Source organism: Prinia subflava, chromosome 7, assembly GCF_021018805.1.
Source record: "Prinia subflava isolate CZ2003 ecotype Zambia chromosome 7, Cam_Psub_1.2, whole genome shotgun sequence".
Taxonomy (NCBI): domain Eukaryota; kingdom Metazoa; phylum Chordata; class Aves; order Passeriformes; family Cisticolidae; genus Prinia; species Prinia subflava.
This window is the reverse complement of record NC_086253.1, coordinates 32,482,608-32,504,082: the sequence shown is the minus strand read 5'-3', so window position 1 is coordinate 32,504,082 and position 21,475 is coordinate 32,482,608. Positions and strand designations below refer to the sequence as shown.

General features: G+C 40.9%; 1 protein-coding gene across 1 annotated transcript in view; it reads left to right on the top strand.

Annotated features, from left to right (window-relative positions):
- Positions 1-15,621, top strand: part of KLKB1 (kallikrein B1) — a 27,272-nt gene extending 11,651 nt beyond the window's left edge. Inside the window, 10 exon segments of the mRNA XM_063402079.1 lie at positions 5,858-6,017; positions 6,819-6,928; positions 7,016-7,175; positions 7,306-7,421; positions 7,768-7,905; positions 7,908-7,941; positions 8,317-8,492; positions 8,792-8,887; positions 10,180-10,319; positions 11,683-15,621. Coding sequence (XP_063258149.1) covers positions 5,858-6,017; positions 6,819-6,928; positions 7,016-7,175; positions 7,306-7,421; positions 7,768-7,905; positions 7,908-7,941; positions 8,317-8,492; positions 8,792-8,887; positions 10,180-10,319; positions 11,683-11,853 — 1,301 coding nt within the window. The 3' untranslated portion in view covers positions 11,854-15,621.
- The last annotated feature ends 5,854 nt before the right edge of the window (positions 15,622-21,475 follow it).

Below are 21,475 nucleotides of genomic sequence, written 5' to 3'. Positions count from 1 at the left end.
GTCTCTTCTACAGTTGATGAATGGATGTGGAAGGAGGAGGAGTGAAGAAAGGGAAGTATTAGTGTTCACTGGATTATTTGCTTAGTCTATGTTATAAAATGAGATGTGTAGAAAATATTTTGGAAGATACAGACAGGAGGAAGAGTTGGAGTTTGTGGAAGGTGCAAAAGCAAGAAGAATTTGTTTGGTAGATATTTCAGGGAGGCATGGTGTAAGTTAAGATACGATGGAGTGGGAGCAAGAAGAGAGTTTTGCCTGTCATCAGGGATGTGGTAATGGAGAGAGATACCAGAATTTAGATAGGAGATGTTTTGTTAGTCCCAGGAACAAGGAGTAATTTGTTAAGACGAGAATTTCAAGTGAAATTAGGAATAGGAGTGGCTCCAAAAGATGAAATAATTTGGCAGATCAAGAAGCAAAGGACGCAGCAGAGAATGGAGTGGAAAGAGTCATGTTAATATTAACTCCAAATAAGGAAAATTGAAAATTCCAGAATTTAGTGAAACAGAGGAAAAAGAATTGAAAGAGATAGGAGGTGAACCAGATGAATCAAAGAAATGGAAACTTCTTGATAGAAGGCAATTACTTAATAAAGTACTTACTAGGAAAATATTAGAAGACATGCATCAGAAAACTCACTGAGGTACCCAAGCTTTGTGTGATTATTTCCTAAGAAACTATGAATTCATTGAGATTTATAAGATAGCAGAGAAGATAACTGAAAGATGTATAACTTGTCAAAAGATAAAATAAAAAGATAATGAAGAGAACTACACTGGAAGGTAAGGAATTAGCCCTTAGACCATTTCAAAGTATCCAAGTAGATTTTACAGAACTTCCTCAGGTTCAACGATGGAAATATATATTAGTAATAACAGACCATTTAACTCATTGGGTGGAGGCAGTTCCCAGTGCCAAGGCTACTGCTAATGTGGTAAGTAAAACCCTTTTGGAAAAAAAAAAAAAAACTTTAGTCCAAGATATAGAATGGTTAATAAGAAAGACCTGGGCAGAGGAACACATTTTATGCCAAAAAGTGTTACAACAATTAATTCAAGCTTTGGGGACCCCAGGCCCAGCAGCTCTGGCTCTGTAAGAAAACCCTAGCAGAAGCTGTGAGGCAGCTGCACCAGGACCCCCCTGACCTTGGGCCCCTTTGGGCATTGGGGTCTAGGAAGAGAATGAATGTCTTTGTCCCCAAGAGGGAAATCCCAGAAGTCCCAGGGTGTCCTTAGGGAAGTGTTCCTGAGTTCTGCTTCTGTTTATTATTAATGCTAAGGTTGGTGTTGTTTGTTAACCTGTGTATACACACCAGAAAGGAACTATTATTATAGTCCCATATCTTCACCTGAGAGCTCCCTAATTTTCAAAATTATAATAATTCAGAGGGAGAGAGTTTAAATTCTTCATTCCAAGGGTGGCTCCAGCTTTCCCTGGCAGACACCTGTCTTTCAGACAAAGACAGGACCATTTTTTTGTTATCATTTAGAACTTAGTTATAATATAAAATTTAGGTGTAATACTTATAACAGCATTTTAGCATTGTGCAGCTTGTATTCCAAGATTTTGTTAAAACCTATGATCAATTTAATATGCTGCCATTTCTGTCGGCTATATGGCGCACACACAGATAGATTATGTTGTGCCAAAATATAATTCAAAGGAATTATAAATTGCACCATATCAAAACTGTTGTGATTAATATCTCTAACTCCAAAATGAGAAGGTCCTTTTGCTGACGACTGAGGCTGCGATCTGGACCAGGGAACAAGGGTGGATCCACGCCAGCAGAATCAAAGGACCTGTGGAAAAGCCTAAGGAGTGGACAATATCATCGGAACCGGGTGATACGAAATTAACCCTAAAACGGGAATGAGAGGTGATGAACTGGGGAGATCCACATGATCCAGGAAACATACACAGGATCACACCAGACTGGGAAGCTAGACTGAGTTTGCACCAGTGGTTTCAAATACCACCTGGGAAAACTTTAAGACACCTCCGGTACCCTCCCTGGGGAGGAATACTTCCACCACAGACAGGAGGATCGGGATTGTTTCAGACAGAAAACCCCTGTGTTTTTGCCTTAGCCTGTGATTTATATAAAGAGGAGGGGGAATTACAACCTCATACATTGCCAAGCCAAATACCCTGTTTTATTCCCCCAAATACTGGACATGCTGGTTGGTGTAAATGTAAGTGTTTGAGCTGTGGGAAAAATTGGTACTGTAATTCACACAAACGACGCTCTCGTTGCATGAAGTGTAGAGTGTCACCTGAGCCCCCTATCCAAGAAGAATTTGAAACAACTAAAATAATAACTTTGATGTGTGGATGGGAATTATTAGTGCCTGTTGAACGAGAGGTGGCTGAGGAAAAGTGGGAGACCACGGTTGAGTGTCAAGAACGATTTGCCTGGAAATTAGCTAAGAGAAAGTGACAATAGAGGAGAGGGCAAGACCAGATTGGCCTCTATAATCGCCACCGAGAAGATCACATACACCTGCTGTGGGCTGCAACCCCATAGGCTTGGGAGGTGGGAGTATAAGACATACTGGACCTCTCCTGGTTCTGTCACTCATTTTCTGGCTCTTCCCTTTTGGGATGCCGACCAGGCCATGCTACAGGTGTAACCAAAAACTGTATATGGAAAGACACCGAGGCTCCTTCTTTGTTTCTCACACTCATATCAACAGTCACTGTTATAACCCTTCCAGATTAGGAAACTGCATGTACAATTGGAAAAGTATTGGATTGCAGAGAATTTAGGGGGAAGTGAATATGCAAAAGGGGAGAAATGGATGTGTTTCACCCACATTACTGAGAGTAAAGCAAAGGTTTTGGTAAAGGAGGAATTGATAAGCAAAAAAGCTAGGCCTGCACCACCACCAAAGCCTGTACCAATCTCGCTGAATGGTTTGTATAAGAAATTGGAACAACAACTAGAGAAAGAAATAGATATTTCACGGATGGGTAAAAATCTGTTTGTGGAATTGGGAGAAAGAATAAGTAAGGAACTTAACGTAACCAATTGTTGGGTCTGTGGAGGGGCTTTGATGTCAGAAGAATGGCCATGGAAAGGCAGCAGCTTAGGCCCAATCGAGCTCCTTAAGTGGAACCAAACAAGTATAAGGGGAGAAAATCGGCCAGGGGGATGGATTTTAAGTTCAGTAGTCATAGGGGAGGAATGTCTTTGGCGTGAAGGAAAAAAGTTCCTCCATGAAGTAGGAAAAACTCCCTGTAAAAGATACAAGGTTAGTAATGGAACCTCTGTATGGTGGATCCCAGAAGAACCTACCATGTACTGGACCCAGAAAAAAAAAAGGAAATTGTGAATATAATAATAAAATCAGGCTTTTTCAATGTAATGATACAGGAAAAAATCCTTATGTTGGCATCCCAGAGGTTTCTAAATTTTGGGAGAATATGGATAAGCAAAAATTGGACTATGGGAAAGCTCCAGATGGTTTGTTCTGGATATGTGGGAAAAGGGCATATCCAAAACTTCCCTCTCAGTGGAAAGAGAGCTGTATTCTAAGAATCATACAGCCAGGAATTTTTCTTTTTTGCCTAGACCTGAAGGGGATCAGTTTATGAATATTTCCCCCTTGTTTGATCCCTTGTTTTATCAGATTAATTACTAGTGTAGTTCAAGGTATGCAATTAGTAACCTTGGATCAAAAGATGGATACAACAAAAACGGTACAAAAGATTATAGTATTAAGGAAACAAAACAGAGTAGAAGACCCCCTCCAGGAAGCTAGACTGATTTATGAAGAAAATGAACATAGAAGGGATGCAAGAGAGCAGTAAATATCGCTCAAGCCAATTTTATTATAAAAAGAAAGAGGAGGGATTGTGAAAAAGGCATATTGTGTGTGTGGCTCTATGCAGATATTTACTATATGTAATATGCTAGGTAGAAAAGTTATGCAATATTAACATTTTAAATAATATAGTAAATGTAGTTTTTAACATTGAATCTAAGTAAGAATTGTGTGTAAGGTATTGTCCTTAGCTCAAGAGTGAAGAGAAGATAACCCGGAGGTTTCTACACAGAGAGAACAATTACAACAAGCCAGACTAAAACCCCTCTTGGATGTTTCAGAGGGAAAGATACATATCTCCTTGAAACCACCCTGGTCAAGCCAGACTATGCATATCTCCTTGAATCCACAAAGCTACCTGGTTAAGCCAGACTCCAGGACACCAGGGGTTTTGCAAAAGGCTCTTGGCAAACGGGCTTTTCTTAGATAAAGTATGCATAATCATTAAAGTTTGTCCTCAAAAATAGAGATGCTTCTCTCTAACGGGGCCCTTCTTTCTCGCAGCTTTTGTCTGAGAGGAGAGGGGACGGTAGACCTGGGCTACCTTTCTTTGCTCTTATTGCCTCATTATTTGTCCTGTCTCTGAAAACTTTTTAAACTTTTATTATTGTATTAATATTTTTGTAACCAATTTTTATTCTTTATTAAATTTTCATAAATTTCAAAAAGCGAGTTATTGGCATTTATCACACCACCAAAGTCTTTTTTGGTGCCCAACATGGACTTTTCCTATAAAACAGTCTTTACCTGAAACCACAAGTCCTCTGGCTTTTACCCTTCTGATTCTTTCCTTGATGTTACTGCTGGAGGAGTGAGTGAGTGGCTGCATGGGGCTTGGTTGTTAGTTGGGGTAAACCCATGACATCATGTGAAAATCAGTCTTGTTCCTGCTATTCTTTCCCTTCTTCCTGTGTCTTGTGAAAGAGGAAAGAGCAGGCAAGAGAGAGAGGAAATAAATTTTGTGATCTTAGAAGCCTAGACAGCACTAGTGGATCAAGTGGTCACTAAGGAAGTCCCCTGTCCTAATCTCAGACAGATCATCTATACCTGCCCATCTATACCCTGCAGAGATTTGTGGAATGTAGTAGTAAAACTGCAGTAATGTATTTTTAAATGTTATTTTGTCAATATCTGAAATGAGTTTATTTCAATGTTTGTTTTGAGGATTTTTTCTGATTTTATTTAGTTTATTCCTTTCTATGTGGCCTTTCATTTTGTACCTTTGTCTCTCTGACCTTATTCTTATGCACACACATGCATGTTATGTGTGTTAATATGCATGCATAGCAATTTGTCTGTTTTCTGCCCTTTGCAAAGTATCTTCCTGGAGATCACTGAATACTGAGAAAATGATCACTGAATGTGATGCTTGAGATTATGGGTTAGCTTCCCTGAAGTTTCAGGTCCACATTTTTGCTTTAAATATAATTTCCTTTGAAACTATCCATTCTTCTGAATTCTATTTCCCCTTAACATAGGATCTTACCTACTAATTGCGCGAGTTAATTGACTAATTGTCTACATTTCTGATTATATTTTTTTACTGTTCTTGTTTTGTAATTACTGCCCAGTATTGTTGTCCTTTCGTTTTTGAAAACCTCATCAAATTAGCAGGATTCCCAGTAAGCTCTGCCTTAGTCTCCCTTTCTGTAGTAAGATGTTCCCAGTATGTTTCTGTAACACACTGGGCAGTACTGACGTGGCTGCTGTACTTTCTCAACAACTCAAGTTCTCTGCTGCCACCAAATCCTGTCTTTTGGGTCATTTCACTATTTTTACTATCTCTGCAGCTTGATAGGTTCAAGAAACATCCTCTGAGCCTTATCCCTGTAGTGCTCTCCATGACTTTATATATTCAAAATAGTCTTGAGAAATAGTTTTTGGTTAAAAATGTTGTGTTACCTTTCCAGCTTATCTTTCACAGAAGGAAAATGGGAATAAAGATAGAAATGAATAATCTGCAAATCTCAGTATTCTGATGGCATACGAGAGTTTTTGGAATTTTGATATTTTGTTCTTGTTTTATACAGATTGTCAAATGGACATTTTTGAAGATGAAGCATTTTCAGGAATTAATATTACAAGTTTTTTCACTCCTGATATTTCTGTCTGCCAAACTATTTGTACATATTTTCCAACATGCTTGTTCTTTACATTTTTTACCAGGAAATGGCAAATAGAATCTCAAAGGTGAATATGACAGTTAAATGATATTATCTATGTAGATTATTTTAAATTGACTTTTTAAAAACACAGAGCCTTTTTTTAAACACTAATTTCTTATATGTATGTACATTTATATTGAAAGGCTATTTTCAGTAAAGCATAGCTTTTTATGGGTTTTGTTATAAATTTATAATTTCCTATGGGCATTCTGACTGTTTTCCAATGTGATCAGGGCTTTTGTATTGTGGTTGTGTGTCTGGTCTTAATCTGAAAAGAGTTATACATGTCAAAAGTACAGTGAGCCTCCAGATTGTTTTGAAGAATTAAAGATGAATTTTATGACATTATCAAAAGAGTCATCTGGTTTCCTGGCAGGGTGAATTTATTTAATTGAAAAGATTTTTCAATTAAGTTAAGAGCTGTAAAAACATTTCTATTTGGCTTTCTTCTTTCATACTCAGTAGTGAGAATAGTTAAAAACTGACATTCCAAACAAATCAGAAGAATAAATTTCAAAGTAATTTTAGAGAGAAGCAAAGCTGAGATGGCATGCATCATTTAAGGTCACCTCTTCTATATATGTATAAATACTGTACCACCTTTAATAGTATATTTGTATGGCATTTCACAGCACTACAAAGATTGCCTCAGTTTAGTGTGAACTAGTGAACTTAGTGAATGCATTTTCATATGAAATACTTCTACAGATTGAGACTTGAGGCAAAAGAGTGTATTTAGGAAAGAATCTTATTTTACCAGTACCTAAACAATTACTTTTAGGATGTGAGAATAGGTTTAGTTATTGTGAAAAATATTTCATTTTAGAAATCTTTGCCTTCTGAAGACATCAACAAGTGGAATTCCAGAGGCACTCATATCACAAGAAAATGCTGTATCAGGCTTTGGCCTCCTAAACTGCAGAAGATCTTTACCTTGTAAACAATAAATTACAATAAAACCACAATTTTAAAATTAATCTAATTAATAACTTTCTGATACTTTGAATGTGATCATTCATACAGCCTGCAATTCTCGCACTTACATGCATATGGATTTTTTGGGAGATGAACTTAATGTCACTTATACTAAAGGACACAGAGCCTGTCAGCAGATTTGCACAGACATGATCCGCTGCCAGTTTTTCTCCTATTCTCTCCTCCGAGGTTCATGCAGTGAAGAAGGGTGAGATATATTTTTTTTAAATGTTCAAAGATTGCTGAAATAATCATTGTAAAGATGTGGTGAGGGAGTAATGTATGTGCTGTTCAGTGAAAAACATACAAACTAGATGTTTGCATTAATTCATTGGCAGAAAGTGCGAGTGTCACCTAAGAATGTCCTCAAATGGATCTCCAGTGAAAATAGTACATGGACCAGGAAGTATCTCTGGATACTCACTAAGATTATGCAAAAAAAAAGCCAGTACTGGTATGTAAAACTTCTTTTATGAAAAATAGACAGTGCTTCCCTGATTTCAGTGTAGTAGGCCAAACCATATTTTTTTAGAGTGGTTGCACTGTCCCAGTGGATGATCTTGTAAAGTTAGAGTGTTCTGGAAAAGTGAAGTCAGTCAGATCTTCACCTAGTAAACACCAGAACAGCACTGTGAATTTGGTTTAAATAGACTTTATGATCATAACCCATGAAAAATGTGTCAGGTATCACCTTCTTCGCAATAGATGGTGCCTATTCAGTGATCAGCAGTAGTCTCACCTGCACTTTTCACTGATGAATGCAAGCTGTCTTTAAGCTCGGCTTTAAACTGTTTGTGTAGTGTGCATGCAGCATTCTGGAAGGACGATTAGGATCGTTGGTGGGACAGACTCTTCCCCTGGTGAATGGCCCTGGCAGGTCAGCTTGCACGCCAGGCTGTCTCGCCAGAGACACCTGTGCGGGGGCTCCATCATCAGCAACGGTGGATCCTCACAGCTGCTCACTGTGTCACCAGGTGAGGCCTACAGGTAAATGGCAAATGAGCCCCAAAGGTTAACCCACCGTGCAAGGTGAATTGAGATCTAGCTTTCAGGATGATAACAATGAGAACTAGAAGTAGGTGAAGTGCTTTAATGTAACCAAAAGGTGAAATTTTTGGGTAGACATTCAGTTTCTTAACGTAACTGGAACTCCATATTTTGTCCCTTTCTAGCATAGTATTGTACTGCTGATGATAAATTACTTTAATGAATCTAGAAGGTGAAATTCTAAAGCAGTCAACAAATATCTACAGAACTGTAGATATTGTCATGAGATATGAGTTTTTTCTTGCTGTAATACTGCATTAGGCTATTTAGTCACAGACTGACTGTTTGTCTTTTTCCCTCAGACTAGAGAATCCCAACATTTGGCGTATTTATGCTGGTATTTTAAGACAATCAGAAATAAAAGAGGATACTCCCTTCTTCAAAGTGGAAGAGATTATTGTTCATTCTCAGTATAAACATGCACAGTTTGGATATGACATTGCTCTAATGAAACTTGCTAAGCCTATGAATTTTACTGGTACGTAGTATATTGCAGAGGAATTGTGAAATGTACAGGAGGGCACAGGGCTGGCATTGCCATGGCATGACACCTGGGCTGATTCCTTTAATATGCAGTTACTGGGGTTTGGGGAGAATCTATTCTGTTGGCTTCAAAAAGAAAATGGGTGGCTTTAATTTATGTGCTGGGAGTGATACATAGTGTAAAGGACAAAGCATAACATGGAGGCTGTCCTCAGGGGTCATATAGATGCCCACAAAACCTTACTTTTGCAGTTGTCTCTGCTGGACAAACTAATATTTTCTCTTGTACTTTAGATCTTCAACTACTGATCTGCCTGCCGTCAAAAGAAGACACTAACATATTTTATACTGACTGTTGGGTAATTGGATGGGGTTACAGAAAAGAAAAAGGTACTGAGAAATACTTTTACACAGTGAATTTTTGTATTTTTAAAGTTAATGTGTTTGACAAAAAAACTCTTCCCTAAAAAAAGAAAATTCTGCTTTTTTCTTAGCTACCACTATTCCTTCTAGACAGTACTTTAATATAATGCTTTATTAGAATCGATTTCTATTAAGACACCATAAAACATAAATGAAAGATGTATGAATTTATCATTAAATAGCTCCATGCTCTGATACAATAATTAATTTTATAGATTGATTCAATAGTTTGGAATATTTGAGAATTCAATCTTAAATATGTCTTCTACAACACTCAAATATCCTTCCTTAGATTCTAGCTTAATCTACGGGAAAACCCCAGTACATATTTGCATTTTGCATACTCTTTTAAATTTTTTTCTAGCTGAAAAAAAGGTGATAAATTTTCCACTGAACTGTTTTGAATTACAGTCTGCACATAACCCATGGGGGTTTTATGTGATTGTATTCATATGACTCCAGAAACTGAGGATTGCTGTTGCTTTTCCTATTCTGAAGATTGATTATAGACCATGCCAATGACTTCTGTTTTGATATTAGATGAGATTTGAACTCCTCTGATTTTATAAGGAGGTAGGCCAAAGCGCTCTTAATTATCAAGCTGTGGTTTGACACCTATTTATTCATTTATATTTTTATGTGTAATTTTTATATGTTTCTATAGATGTATATCCACCTATTTAAAGAGTACCTTTTCCTTTATCTGAAAGTTATAGTTCAATGTGAAATCTAACAAATTTAGGCAGTTACAGTATAGACAAATTTCTTCGATTAATTACTGGAGAAAAGGCTGCTTTTTAATAGTCTTGTTTTGTCTATGTGCAAATTTCACCATCTTTAAAAACTATTAGGACAGAGAGCAGGGCAGATTTGGCAACTGGGAGATTCCAAACTTATTGCAAAACTTTACTGGGAAATAATAGTTGCTAACACAAAGCAATGCTAACAGCAATGCTCCAAGGGCCAATGTCCTGAGAGCCATTCACATATGAGGATTTGTTGCACAACATAAGGGAATTTTGAAGCTTTTCCAGTCATGAGAAAGAAGATGGCATTATAAAAGCATTTAAATTAGAAGACAATTCACATTGTATGCTAACACAAAGAAAGGAAAATCAGTGTCATGAGCATCTATTAACACTCTAGAAGCAGTGACCTCCCACTTTGTAATATCAGTGTATGGGGATTTCTAGAGGTGATTTTTAACCTTTATTTTGCTAGAACCAAATATTTCTCTGCTCACGTTGCCTTCCAAACAGGTGGGGTACAAGATATTCTTCAAAAGGCTCCTGTTCCCTTCATGTCAAGAGAGGAATGCCAGGCAAGGTACCGGAAGCGCAGAATAGGTGACAAAGTGATCTGTGCTGGCTATGACGACGGAGGAAGGGATGCTTGCAAGGTAACAACAAACTGTAGTGTGTAGTTATATAGTCCAGGCATATGTTCAAATACATAAACAAATACTACAGTTATTTTTGTTATTAGGAAAGCATGACTATCAACAGAGCTCTTGGTTAACTTGTCACTTTTGGTTGTCAAAAGCATTGAAAACCAAGGCATATGGAAAATATTTCTTGTACAGCATTGAAATCTTTTGGGATAGATTCCATGGATAGGAAACTCTGAGTGTGGATATCTACATATCCATTCAGGGCATAAAACAGTATTCCTTCAGACTATCAGAAATCCAGAGAGTGCAAGTATAGAATCTTGAAGCATTTCTCCAATAAGAACAGATTTCCTGGCTGGTTTATTTTATTTTTTAAAATTTATTTCTTGGTAGGAAATACGGTACATAAAATCTTATTTTAAAGCATCCACTGTTTATACACCAGAAGGGAGGGTGCTAGCAATGCTATTAAAACGCATGGGGAATAGAAGGCTAAAAACAAACTGTGAAAATTGCTCCGTTCATAATTAGAGTTGAAAATGTCACAATTGCGTGAGTTCCGTGAACCAAATTCTCTGCTCAAGAGTAAACTCACACACTTTTGCCAGTTTAAATATTCTGAGTTAATTTCTACAAGAATAGCCTGATTATTAATATTAAATTCTTTACCAAATACAGTTTTCACTGCAAACATTTAACACTTAATAATTGTATGCTGAAATGTTACTATTGCTAGGATTAGTTAGGATTGAAAATACTTGGAGCTGGGAAGTAATTTTTCCTCTATGCCAATTAAGCTTTCTTTATCTGATACAGTGTAACAGAACATGGAGATGCTCTTTTAAAAAGTAACACACTTCTTGTTGTCCTAACAATTGATAACAGCTTTTCTAAGGAATTTTATGCTCAGAAAGGAATAGGAAAACACAAAGGTCTTTAATCCTCAGTGGGACAGAGTCACTCAAACAAGATAAGACATGTAGAGAACTGAGATACTTGGTTATAAGAAAAAATACTGCCAAACTGGCTGTTTTTCTTACTTGCATGTATAGCTTTTTCATTGAGTTTTAAATCACTGTATGTAGATAAGTTAATGATAATAGCAAAAAGAAAATAATAAAAACCAGTAGTTTTGAACCTTCATGGTATGAAGAAATTGTTCACAATGACTATTTAGAAACCAATTTACTGAGCAATCAGAACACCTGCTTCAGTCCTCTCTTAATTAGTCATAAGTGAAAGTGATGAAATCTAGGCTGTTATGCTGGTGATAACGTAGAATGATGCTCATTTTATTCCAGGCTTTCTTTGTGATAGAAATACTGATGAGGCGTCTTCCTTGCACACGCTCTCTTTTTCTGCTGTGACACAGGGAGATTCAGGAGGGCCGCTGTCCTGCAGGCACGAGGAGGTGTGGTATCTGGTGGGCATCACCAGCTGGGGCGAAGGGTGCGCTCGCCCCAGGCAGCCAGGAGTCTACACCAAAGTCGCGGACTATTCTGACTGGATTCTGGAAAAAACCACACAGTACGAGCATCACTGACACTCAAAGTGTTGCTGTGGAATGACAGCCCTCAGAGCAACAGTATGAAGTGTATTTGTGCTTTTTCAATGTTTTTTTTTTTTTTTGTTAGTGTAAAATACTTGTTTTAAAATGCAGGAAAGCAGGAATGAATGAATGAGTTTGTGGGCCTGACATTGGTCTGAACTTAGGCTTCAGGCTCTGCCAGTGTCTGTGTGAAAGGCAGACGAACAACTTTCTCATGTTAGCCTGAGAAATCTTAAAGAGGAATTCAAACAAACCTTGGGAAGTGAGAAACTATCTGCAGGTGGTGTTTTTCCAACATGTTTACTGGAAAGAAATATTTACAAAAGAGTGTAGACGCTGAATAACCAATCATGTTCTTTGCACCGAACTACTCTATAAAAGTAGAATGTAGAAGAATAAAGTTTGCTCTCATCTTTACCATCATGGAGAGTCATGTTGTTATTTCTGTGCCGTCCGAAAACCATAGCAACATCTGGTGACCTGACGTTTCGAAGAAGTTCAGCGCAGCCGGGACTGATTCATGCAGCAAAGCTTGAAAATTCTACCTGCCTCCTCAGAGAGGTAAGCGAAATATCTCCACGTTTTTTCTAAAGAATGCTGGTCCTGCTGACCATGGAAAAAGATCAATCCTGCCAAAAGACAGCAGGTCGGACGGCACCCAGCACAGCTGGACTTTAATTTCTAGAAAAGACAGCCGGGCAGAGGTTCCAGAAAAACCTGGGGAACCCCTCTCCTGAGAGAGGACAGCTTGTGCCTTTCCTGACAAGAGCAGCTGGAATTCTTCGCTGCCGACAGCTTGCCCAGCGCTCCCCCGACCTCTTTCGGTTCTGTCTGGCCGAGATCAAAGCGAGCGTCTGTAAGCCTCTCCCGGCCGGCAGAGACGGCGCTTCCTTGGCTTTTCCTTCTCCTTTCTTCGTACCACGGATGGCTGGCAGTGGTTCCTGCGCTATCATCCACTGCGACTAGTCTGTACCGTGACTTTAAAAGATGCTAGCCCGTCCAAGATACAGCTGGTCAGATTCCGACCCAGAGTGTGACACAACGATCCTTTCCTCGTCGGCGTGGCCCAACATCTGGCCTGCGGACGGGACCGGGATCGAAAACCTTTGATCCCTCTGTATCCTTCTGTGTGTTCAGGGCGAAAAGTTCACTTTATGAGTGTTTTATGCTTTTAACGTTACCTGTGCTTGTTTTTATGATTGCCTGTGTGAGTTTAGGGCTTGTCTTTCTTTGTGTCTCTGTGTTTTAACTTTGTTCTTTCCCTTGTGCGGGGTGGGGGGTGCGGTGAGACAGAGGCATGGCAGCACGGATGCGATCTCCCTGCCTTCTCTCTCTCTCGCTTGGTTTTTCTCCCGCCCTGCTCCAGGGCGCTGCAGCGGCTGCAAAATCTCTCTCTCGTTTTTCCGTACTCGGTTCCCCCCCTCTTCCCCCCAGGGCGGTGAGGGGGGCCACCGGCTCTCCGCTTGAGGCAGGCGGCGGCAGGGCGGCGGCGGGCTGAGCTCCGCCGAGCACCGCTCCGTTGTCCCCTCTCCGTTTCCCCTCCATTTCCTTCCCGCGTGAATTTGCACAGCAAGTCGTCATAGGAACCGAGGAGCGGTCTCCTCGCTCCTTTTCCCCCTTCCCCCCGCCATGAGCGGCGGGGTTCGCTCCCCCACTCCTTCCCTGCGGGCCGAGCGGCTGACTGCGAATAGGGCACGAGGAACTTGCCGTTCCTCTAGACAGCGGATAATGCTGTGGGAGTTGCTTCGCTTGATTTTTTTTTTTACATAGAAATGGGGGCCACGTTTGTTGGATTTCCCCCAGCTCTGCGGAGCGGCCCTGGGGCCATTGAGCCCCTAAAGCCCCACTCAGGGCAGGGCCAAATAGCTTCGTCGCCTTTGAGGTGAGCAGAAGCTTTTTCCTTTACAGAAAAATGGGGGCCACGTTTGTTTGGATTTCCCCCAGCTCCGCGGGGCGGCCCTGGGGCCCTTGAGCCCCCAAAGCCCCACAGAGGGAGGGCCAAATAGCTTCGTCGCCTTTGAGGTGAGCAGAAGCTTTTCCTTTTAGAGGGACAGTTGATTTTTGTTTGGGTTTATCCCTTCCCCCCTCCCTCAAAACATTTCTTCTCAAGGCGTCTCTGTGAACAGAATTGGAGCCTTAAATGCCTGTTCATAATACAAGAAAAATGACAAGAAATACAAAAAACAAATAAGCAACCTTTGTTGCCTTTCGCAGATAACACAAGTATTATTAATAATTCTACAGTATAACCATCAGTTATGAGTTTTAAGTGTTATCTCAGTTTTTAAGATATTTGATGTGAATTCACAGATATGATAAAGTTATTACAGTTCTACAGCCGGCTGCTGCTACTGCTGCTGCTTCTGCTTCTTCTCATGTACTTTGCTATTTGTCTATAATTGCCTGTAAGACACGTGTCACCCAAGAATTTTTCCTTGTTTTCTAGCTGTCTATGCTAGCTTTGCATTCATAATTTTCTAAATATTTTCAGATTTCCAGACAAGGTTATCTGAGTTTGTAAGAATGCCTCCTCTGTCCTGACGGTTTGGGATGCAGTTCCAATCCTGGTCACAGACCATCTCAGGAGCCTGCTGAGCTCAGAGCATCTCTACCCTGACAAATTTAGGAGGTGTCAATTACCATATTAGTTTCTTATTATAAGATTTTTAAGAAGTTTGTTTTTAAAATTGGTGTAAGGGATTCCTCTGCAGTTAGAGCTGGGCACTGGCCATGCCTTGGCTCTCTCTGGATGGGAATTGCCTATTTGCCCAGATGTTTTAGCAAGAAATTACATATGAGTTATTTGACTCAACAATTTGACCTTTAAATATAATAGCTGAATTGATCTTTGAGGTGAACCTGGAATTCCTGCCCGGGAAGGATGAACAGGTTGTCACTGGAAAAGAAGCACTTCAGCTTTTGCAGTTCCTGGGCTGATCAAAATTATCAAAAAGATAACATGTAACAATGTAACATTTATGTTATGAACCTGAAGAAAAAGTAATTCTGAAACCTGGATGTTGAATTTACACAATGGAGTCTGACAAGTTATCAGTTTAGGGCAGTGGAGCCTGACAAGTTTGTTAATTTAAGGGGAAGATGTGCCTGTGTTTTATCATTAGCAGGTTCAGCAGTCGTTTTACCCATCACCTCTGAGGAGTGAAAAGGGACATTGCATAGCCTTAGTGGCTGTCACATAGACTGCAAAGATGACCATGTGGTTGGAAGTTATGGAGACAACAGAAGTCCTGTGTCAGCAGCATGGTCCTGTTTTCATCGATCTTCCTCGAGTCACTCCCTGCTTCAGACTTCAAGAAGACATCCAGTGATGCTAAGGATCAACATCTTGTCTCAATGGACTTTTTCTTTTCATGTGTTTTAATTTTATAGTAGATGTTGTTTCATTTAAGTTTCCTACATAGATGTAGTTGTATTTTAGGTAATATTTCACGTGCCTTCGGTGTATGTTTTGTAGTTATTAAGGGCTGTTATTTCACTTTGTGGTTTTTGCCTTTCTGGTCTTTGGGATCATGTAGATTTTTTTTGGAGTCAGATATCTTTTTATTGATATTTTTATTAATTTTATTATTCCTATTTTTTTTTCTAGGTGACATCCTACAGGTATCATGGGCCAATTGAGTGACCAGTGGTCCAGTCCTGCACATCCTGCAATGGGTCTTTGCCCTTTCAAACATCACATGCATTTTTGCATTTAAAAAAAAAAAAAAAAAAAAAAAAAAAAAAAAAAAAAAAAGGGTCAACTCAGGTTGTCCAAATAATTGGAAAATTAAATCAGTTTGCGGTTGCAGGTGTAATGCAAGGACCACTGTCCTTTGCTAAAAGGCAGAAAAAGCCCTTGTTATCTGAAAGGATGATTCCTAGAGTGATAGATCTTGACAAATTAGACTGCCATTTTTGAGCAGGCTAATGATGTTTTGTTTTTTTCTGTATTAGAATTAGTAAATAGCTAAGCTTGACGCTGGTGCATGGACATGGTTATGAAGGGTCAACACCAAATGCCACAGAACTTCCCTGACCATTTAAGTTGGTGCCCAATGAAAGTTCTGTTTAGTAATTGGTTGATTACTAATGGGACTTCTGGTGTCATGTTTGTCTTTTTTCTCTTGCAAGGGCCCTGCAGGAGAGGACACAGACACAGACGCCACCCTCAGCAAAAACTAAAAGGGGGAGATGTGGGCCTGACATTGGTCTGAACTTAGGCTTCAGGCTCTGCCAGTGTCTGTGTGAAAGGCAGACGAACAACTTTCTCATGTTAGCCTGAGAAATCTTAAAGAGGAATTCAAACAAACCTTGGGAAGTGAGAAACTATCTGCAGGTGGTGTTTTTCCAACATGTTTACTGGAAAGAAATATTTACAAAAGAGTGTAGACGCTGAATAACCAATCATGTTCTTTGCACCGAACTACTCTATAAAAGTAGAATGTAGAAGAATAAAGTTTGCTCTCATCTTTACCATCATGGAGAGTCATGTTGTTATTTCTGTGCCGTCCGAAAACCATAGCAACATGAGTTTTCCTATTACTAAATAAAAAGCAGTATTAACAATTAACTCTGTGGTCACTGATTTGGCATAAAAAATATGGCTGAGCCACGGATTTATTCCGTCCTTGCTAGCATAAAACAGGAATGGATGGATGAGGTTGCAGGACATGTATGGACCTTGGAGCTGGGAACTACTTCTGTCTTAGGAGGTTGTGACACAGCAAAAAGAAATTTCCCTCCCTCGTCTGAATGTCCTTAAAATGGGCGAACCACTTACAAGCTTACTGAAGGGCTGGGGGAAGGGCAGCTGAGGCAGGGAGATGCCTACACAGTTGCATAAACCTAGTTTCCTTGGGGAATTACCCAAAAAAGTGTCAGTACTAACCAAGCAAACAAACCTAGAGGTCTTGGTGGAGGGACACGTGCATGCAGACATCACCAAGCCCAGTTCATACTGGAAGATCCCATCCTGCTGTTCCCAGCAGTCTGCCAAGGGTTTGCACAAGTGTGGTTTACCGTTGTGCTGTGATCTCCACTGGGCTTTGATCTTCTCAGGACCAAGGCAGGGAGCTCAACCCTGTCCCTTAGGGTGCCTCCTATATGATCTACACACAGATGTTCTCAAGGCACAAAGAACAGCAGAGGAAGACATCAAATACATATTTTTCTACATTGCAGCTCTCCAGACTTTTTGCGTTCCCAGCTGCAAGGTCACTTGAGTGTGTTTACAATCCCAACCAGTCTTCCACTTTTAACCCATTGCTCCCAATGAGCTATCACTCACAATATTCTAATTTCTGTGGATAATTTTGTGAGGAGAAGGATAATGAGGGTCTACTTCTCTTGAGGAAGAATATCCAGAAAATCACTAAAAGGATCCCCCCCCCCTATATATTTTTATTTCCCAAATACCTAATTCTCCATGATTAAAGAAACAACTCTATCCTGCTCCCATTTCTCCTTATTTCCTTTTATCATTTCCTGTTACTTTGTGTCAGGCAGAAAACATATTTCATGGCTAAAATTAATACTAGTTTGAGAAACAGGAGCCAAAAATTAATTACTTTCCCACAGTAAGAAGTAGGATTTCACACTGCATCAAAAAGGAGAGCAGAGTACTAACAGTGTCTTTGCCAAACTTTATGAGCTTGTTTCCTAATCATCTACATTACCATAATTGCTGAGAATATGTTCCAGAGTGCTACTCATAATTTCCCTACACTGTAGCGGTGTGTGACTCTCTTCAGTCCCAGGGCACACAGCGGCCAGGGGTGCGACACCTTCCCCCCTGGGGAGCTCTCACCTCCTCACCTAGGGACTCCGATGTTCTCGGCAGTGTCTATTTCGGAAGCACAGATGGAGTGGAGGCGAGATGGGTCTTGGGGTGAACTGAAGAGGTTTATTAAGGAGATGAGCAACTAAAAGACAACACCCCAAGAAGCCCCGAGCAGGGCTCGGGCAGTGGGTTTTATACAACAGGCTTAGGGGAGGGGTAAAGGGAGCGGTAAATTTAAAGCAACCAATTAGGGTCTGTATCTAGGGTGTTGCATCCGCGGGTAAAACTAACAGAAACCAATCCAGGATGTGTGGGATGGGTTTACATAAGGCGGGAAAGATAATAGACAGATAACTGAAAGTCACATAACATAACAGGTGCACGCATAACTTAAAGCAACTGAAGGAGACAAAGGAATACTAATGAGGGGGGTAGGGGTACATAGAACTAAATTAAGGGCACATAAAGAAGGAAAATGGGGTACGCAAAACTGAGTTATTACAACAAATATGAAATCATAATAAACTAAAAATAATGCACCGCCACATCTCCTCCTTTCTTTTTTCAAAAAGAAGAGTGTGTGGTGTCTAAAATCATATTTACTAAGAAAAAGAATTCAAGGGAACTAACATTCATAGCATCCAGGAACAGTATTTGTCCTTATAAAATACTTTGCACTCTACAGAGCTTTTCAACTTCAGACTCCAGGCCAATTTAAATGCCAAATTTTCATTTGGTAATTATGGGTTCTTGGATGCTATGCCTTTACAAAGTAAAACTTTTTTATCAAAATGACAATAAATCATTTTTATCAACACAATAACACGACAGAAGTACTAGTCTTGCTGCTTGCTTTGCAGTCACTTTCTTTGATTCTCTCCTGGGAGGCTGGAGAGCAACAGGGTTGTTTCAGTCTTTGCAGTCTTCACTGTTAGCTGATTGCGAACTCCTAGAAGTTCTGAGCAGGTGCAAATGCGGCAACATGACTTTCTTTCTATAACACAACTTGACAAATAATTTAGAAATAATCAAAAATATAAGGAACATCCTGGATTGGATACAAGGTAGGAAAGATGAAATTAAAATTACGTGGGTTTAAGGTTTAACTCAGCTTGTATTTCAACTTGGGTTACTTATTCTAAAATAAAAATATAAAATACAAATACAATCTAAAATACAAAATACAAAATCTAAAGTAGAGACTTAAAATAATTCAACATATTACCTCTGCAATAATACTATAATCAAGATATTAAATTGAAAATAAGGTCTATTATATAGAAAATCAAATGACCTGAAATAATATAATATTTAAATTAGCTTTCTATCACTAAACTATGAACATTGACCTTCTGCTGGGCCCTTGCAAGAAGACAATGGACAAGGCTTAGTAAATAGATTTATTAACTTATATTTAATCTCATTAAATTAAAAGATATTAATAAAATTGTTATAATAATAATATTAAACACATATGTAATATACATATAAGTAATAAATAAAATATAATAACTAATGTAATAAACTAGAATATAAGGATAATAGGAAATCAAAGGGAACATTGGGAAAGGTATGACAAGGAGAATGGATGGGAACTTGTGCAGTTGCTACAAATGAATCATTAAACTTAAAACAATACTGAAGAAATGCACAGCTTATTTTGGCAAAGTAATACAGAATTTCTTTTCGTTGGGATGAAAAAATCTTACAGACCGGACAGGCTTTCTCAGAGGTCGCGAAGGATCAAAACTTTGCGGGATGTCATTCCAAAAACTGAACATCAGGGACTGAACGCAAACTAAACGAGGAAAATGCTTTTCAATAAAAGAAGCAAAAGCATTCGAGTTAATGTGTGGAAAGCTAAAAGAGGCAGAAAGGGAACTAGGGATTGGGTAACTGTCACAAGTGATTGGGGGTTCCGGTAAAGGGGGCGACCTGGGCGCTGCCATCTTGGGGGGAGGCCAGACGACAACCCCGAGCCTGGGTTTCCGGCTCTTCCTCCTCCATCTGAGGAGCAGCGTCCCTCCTTAGAGGAGGGGGCTGTAGGGCCGGAAGAAGGAGTGGGGTTCACGGTTCGGCGTCCCTTCAAAGGGGCTGACCCCTCCTCTCCCGCCCCTGGAAGACCCCTCGAGAGAGGGGTATCAGGGTGACGACGGAAGGGAGGGCGATTGAAGGAAGGCGTGGAACCGGGGACAGATTCAGGGACCGGAAAAGAAGGAGAGGCGTGGGAACGTGGGTTCCAAGCGGCGTGCGCATCGCCATCTTGGAGGGGAGAGCCTGCCTGACCCAAGTTAATGGCGGCTGGCTCAGGGGACAGACAAGGGTTGAGGAAAGTCGGAGGGATTGGGGTTACGGGGGGCTTCACAGAAGCCACAGGAGAGTCTATGGGAGAGGGGCCTGACGCAACCGAATTTCGACGCAGCGCGTGGTGGTAAAGGGCCTCCTTAATTATAATACAAACAGCTTTTAACTCAACTTCTAAAATCCAATTTTCCCAAAAATTGCAAAACTCAATTTTAAAGAAATCATCAATTGGGGTCCCTGGGAAAACCCCAAAAATTAAAATTATTATCCTTTTAAAATCCTTTTTCTCAAATTCTCTCCCATAATTTCTTAAAATAAATTTAAACCTAACATAAACGCCTCGCTGTCCACTCAACACTCTCTGCTCCATTATCTTTTTTCCTTCCACTCTCCCTCCTCCCCCCAAAGATGCGCCGCGCGACTTACTCCCGGTTACAGGGGGTGAGAGTGAAAGGAATGGGTTGGTGAGCCTACTTCCCTCCCCAAAGGCTTTCTCTCAGGTAAATTACTGCAGTTCCCTCATTGGGGCAAGGCAGGGGCAGTGAGGACTCGAAACATTCACTCAAGCTGCCGCTTTATCTGCCGCAGACATCCCGTAAGGCCTGGACAGTAAGCTACCGACAATCCACCCTTTTTTCCTTTGGGAGAAGGATTCCCCACCGGCCTGGCCAGTTCCCAACCGGTAGGGATCTAAAACCTGCGCGCTGCTGGGGCGCGACCCCGGAGCCTTACCCGTACCAGGCGCTTGGTCCTCGCAGCACCTCGGCTCCCCGCAGGCTCAGCTGGCGCTAGTCCCCCCAGGCGGACCGCCCTGGCGCTGGATCTAGCGCTTCTCGGCTCACCACGCCTCCCGCAGCTGATCGGGTCGCAGGTCTCGATGACACATGCTGAGGACTCCCTTTCTGTTCTCGGCTCGCCGCCCCCGTGACTGGATCTCTGCGAGTCACTTACGCCAGAGACCCCAGCCACGGCGCGCCTCTGCGCCTTCCCTCCAAGGCACCGTACCTCGCGAGGGCCTTCTCGGCGAGCTTTCTCCTTCGTCCTCGGGTACACACCCCCACTGGGGGCAGGCACGAAGGAGTCCTGGAACCGCTCCTGCCTTTCGGTTCCTCCCCGGAGTGAAAGAGTCCCGTGCCGCCGATGTTCTTTCCTCCCTTCCTCTTCCTCGGCGAGGTGGGCGCCCTTGAATTTGCCCGTTTGGTTCCTCAGAAGAGGCAGGGAGGCCCCTCGTTGAGCGCCAGGAATGTAGCGGTGTGTGACTCTCTTCAGTCCCAGGGCACACAGCGGCCAGGGGTGCGACACCTTCCCCCTGGGGAGCTCTCACCGCCCCACCTAGGGACTCCGATGTTCTCGGCAGTGTCTATTTCGGAAGCACAGATGGAGTGGAGGCGAGACGGGTCTTGGGGTGAACTGAAGAGGTTTATTAAGGAGATGAGCAACTAAAAGACAACACCCCAAGAAGCCCCGAGCAGGGCTCGGGCAGTGGGTTTTATACAACAAGCTTAGGGGAGGGGTAAAGGGAGCGGTAAATTT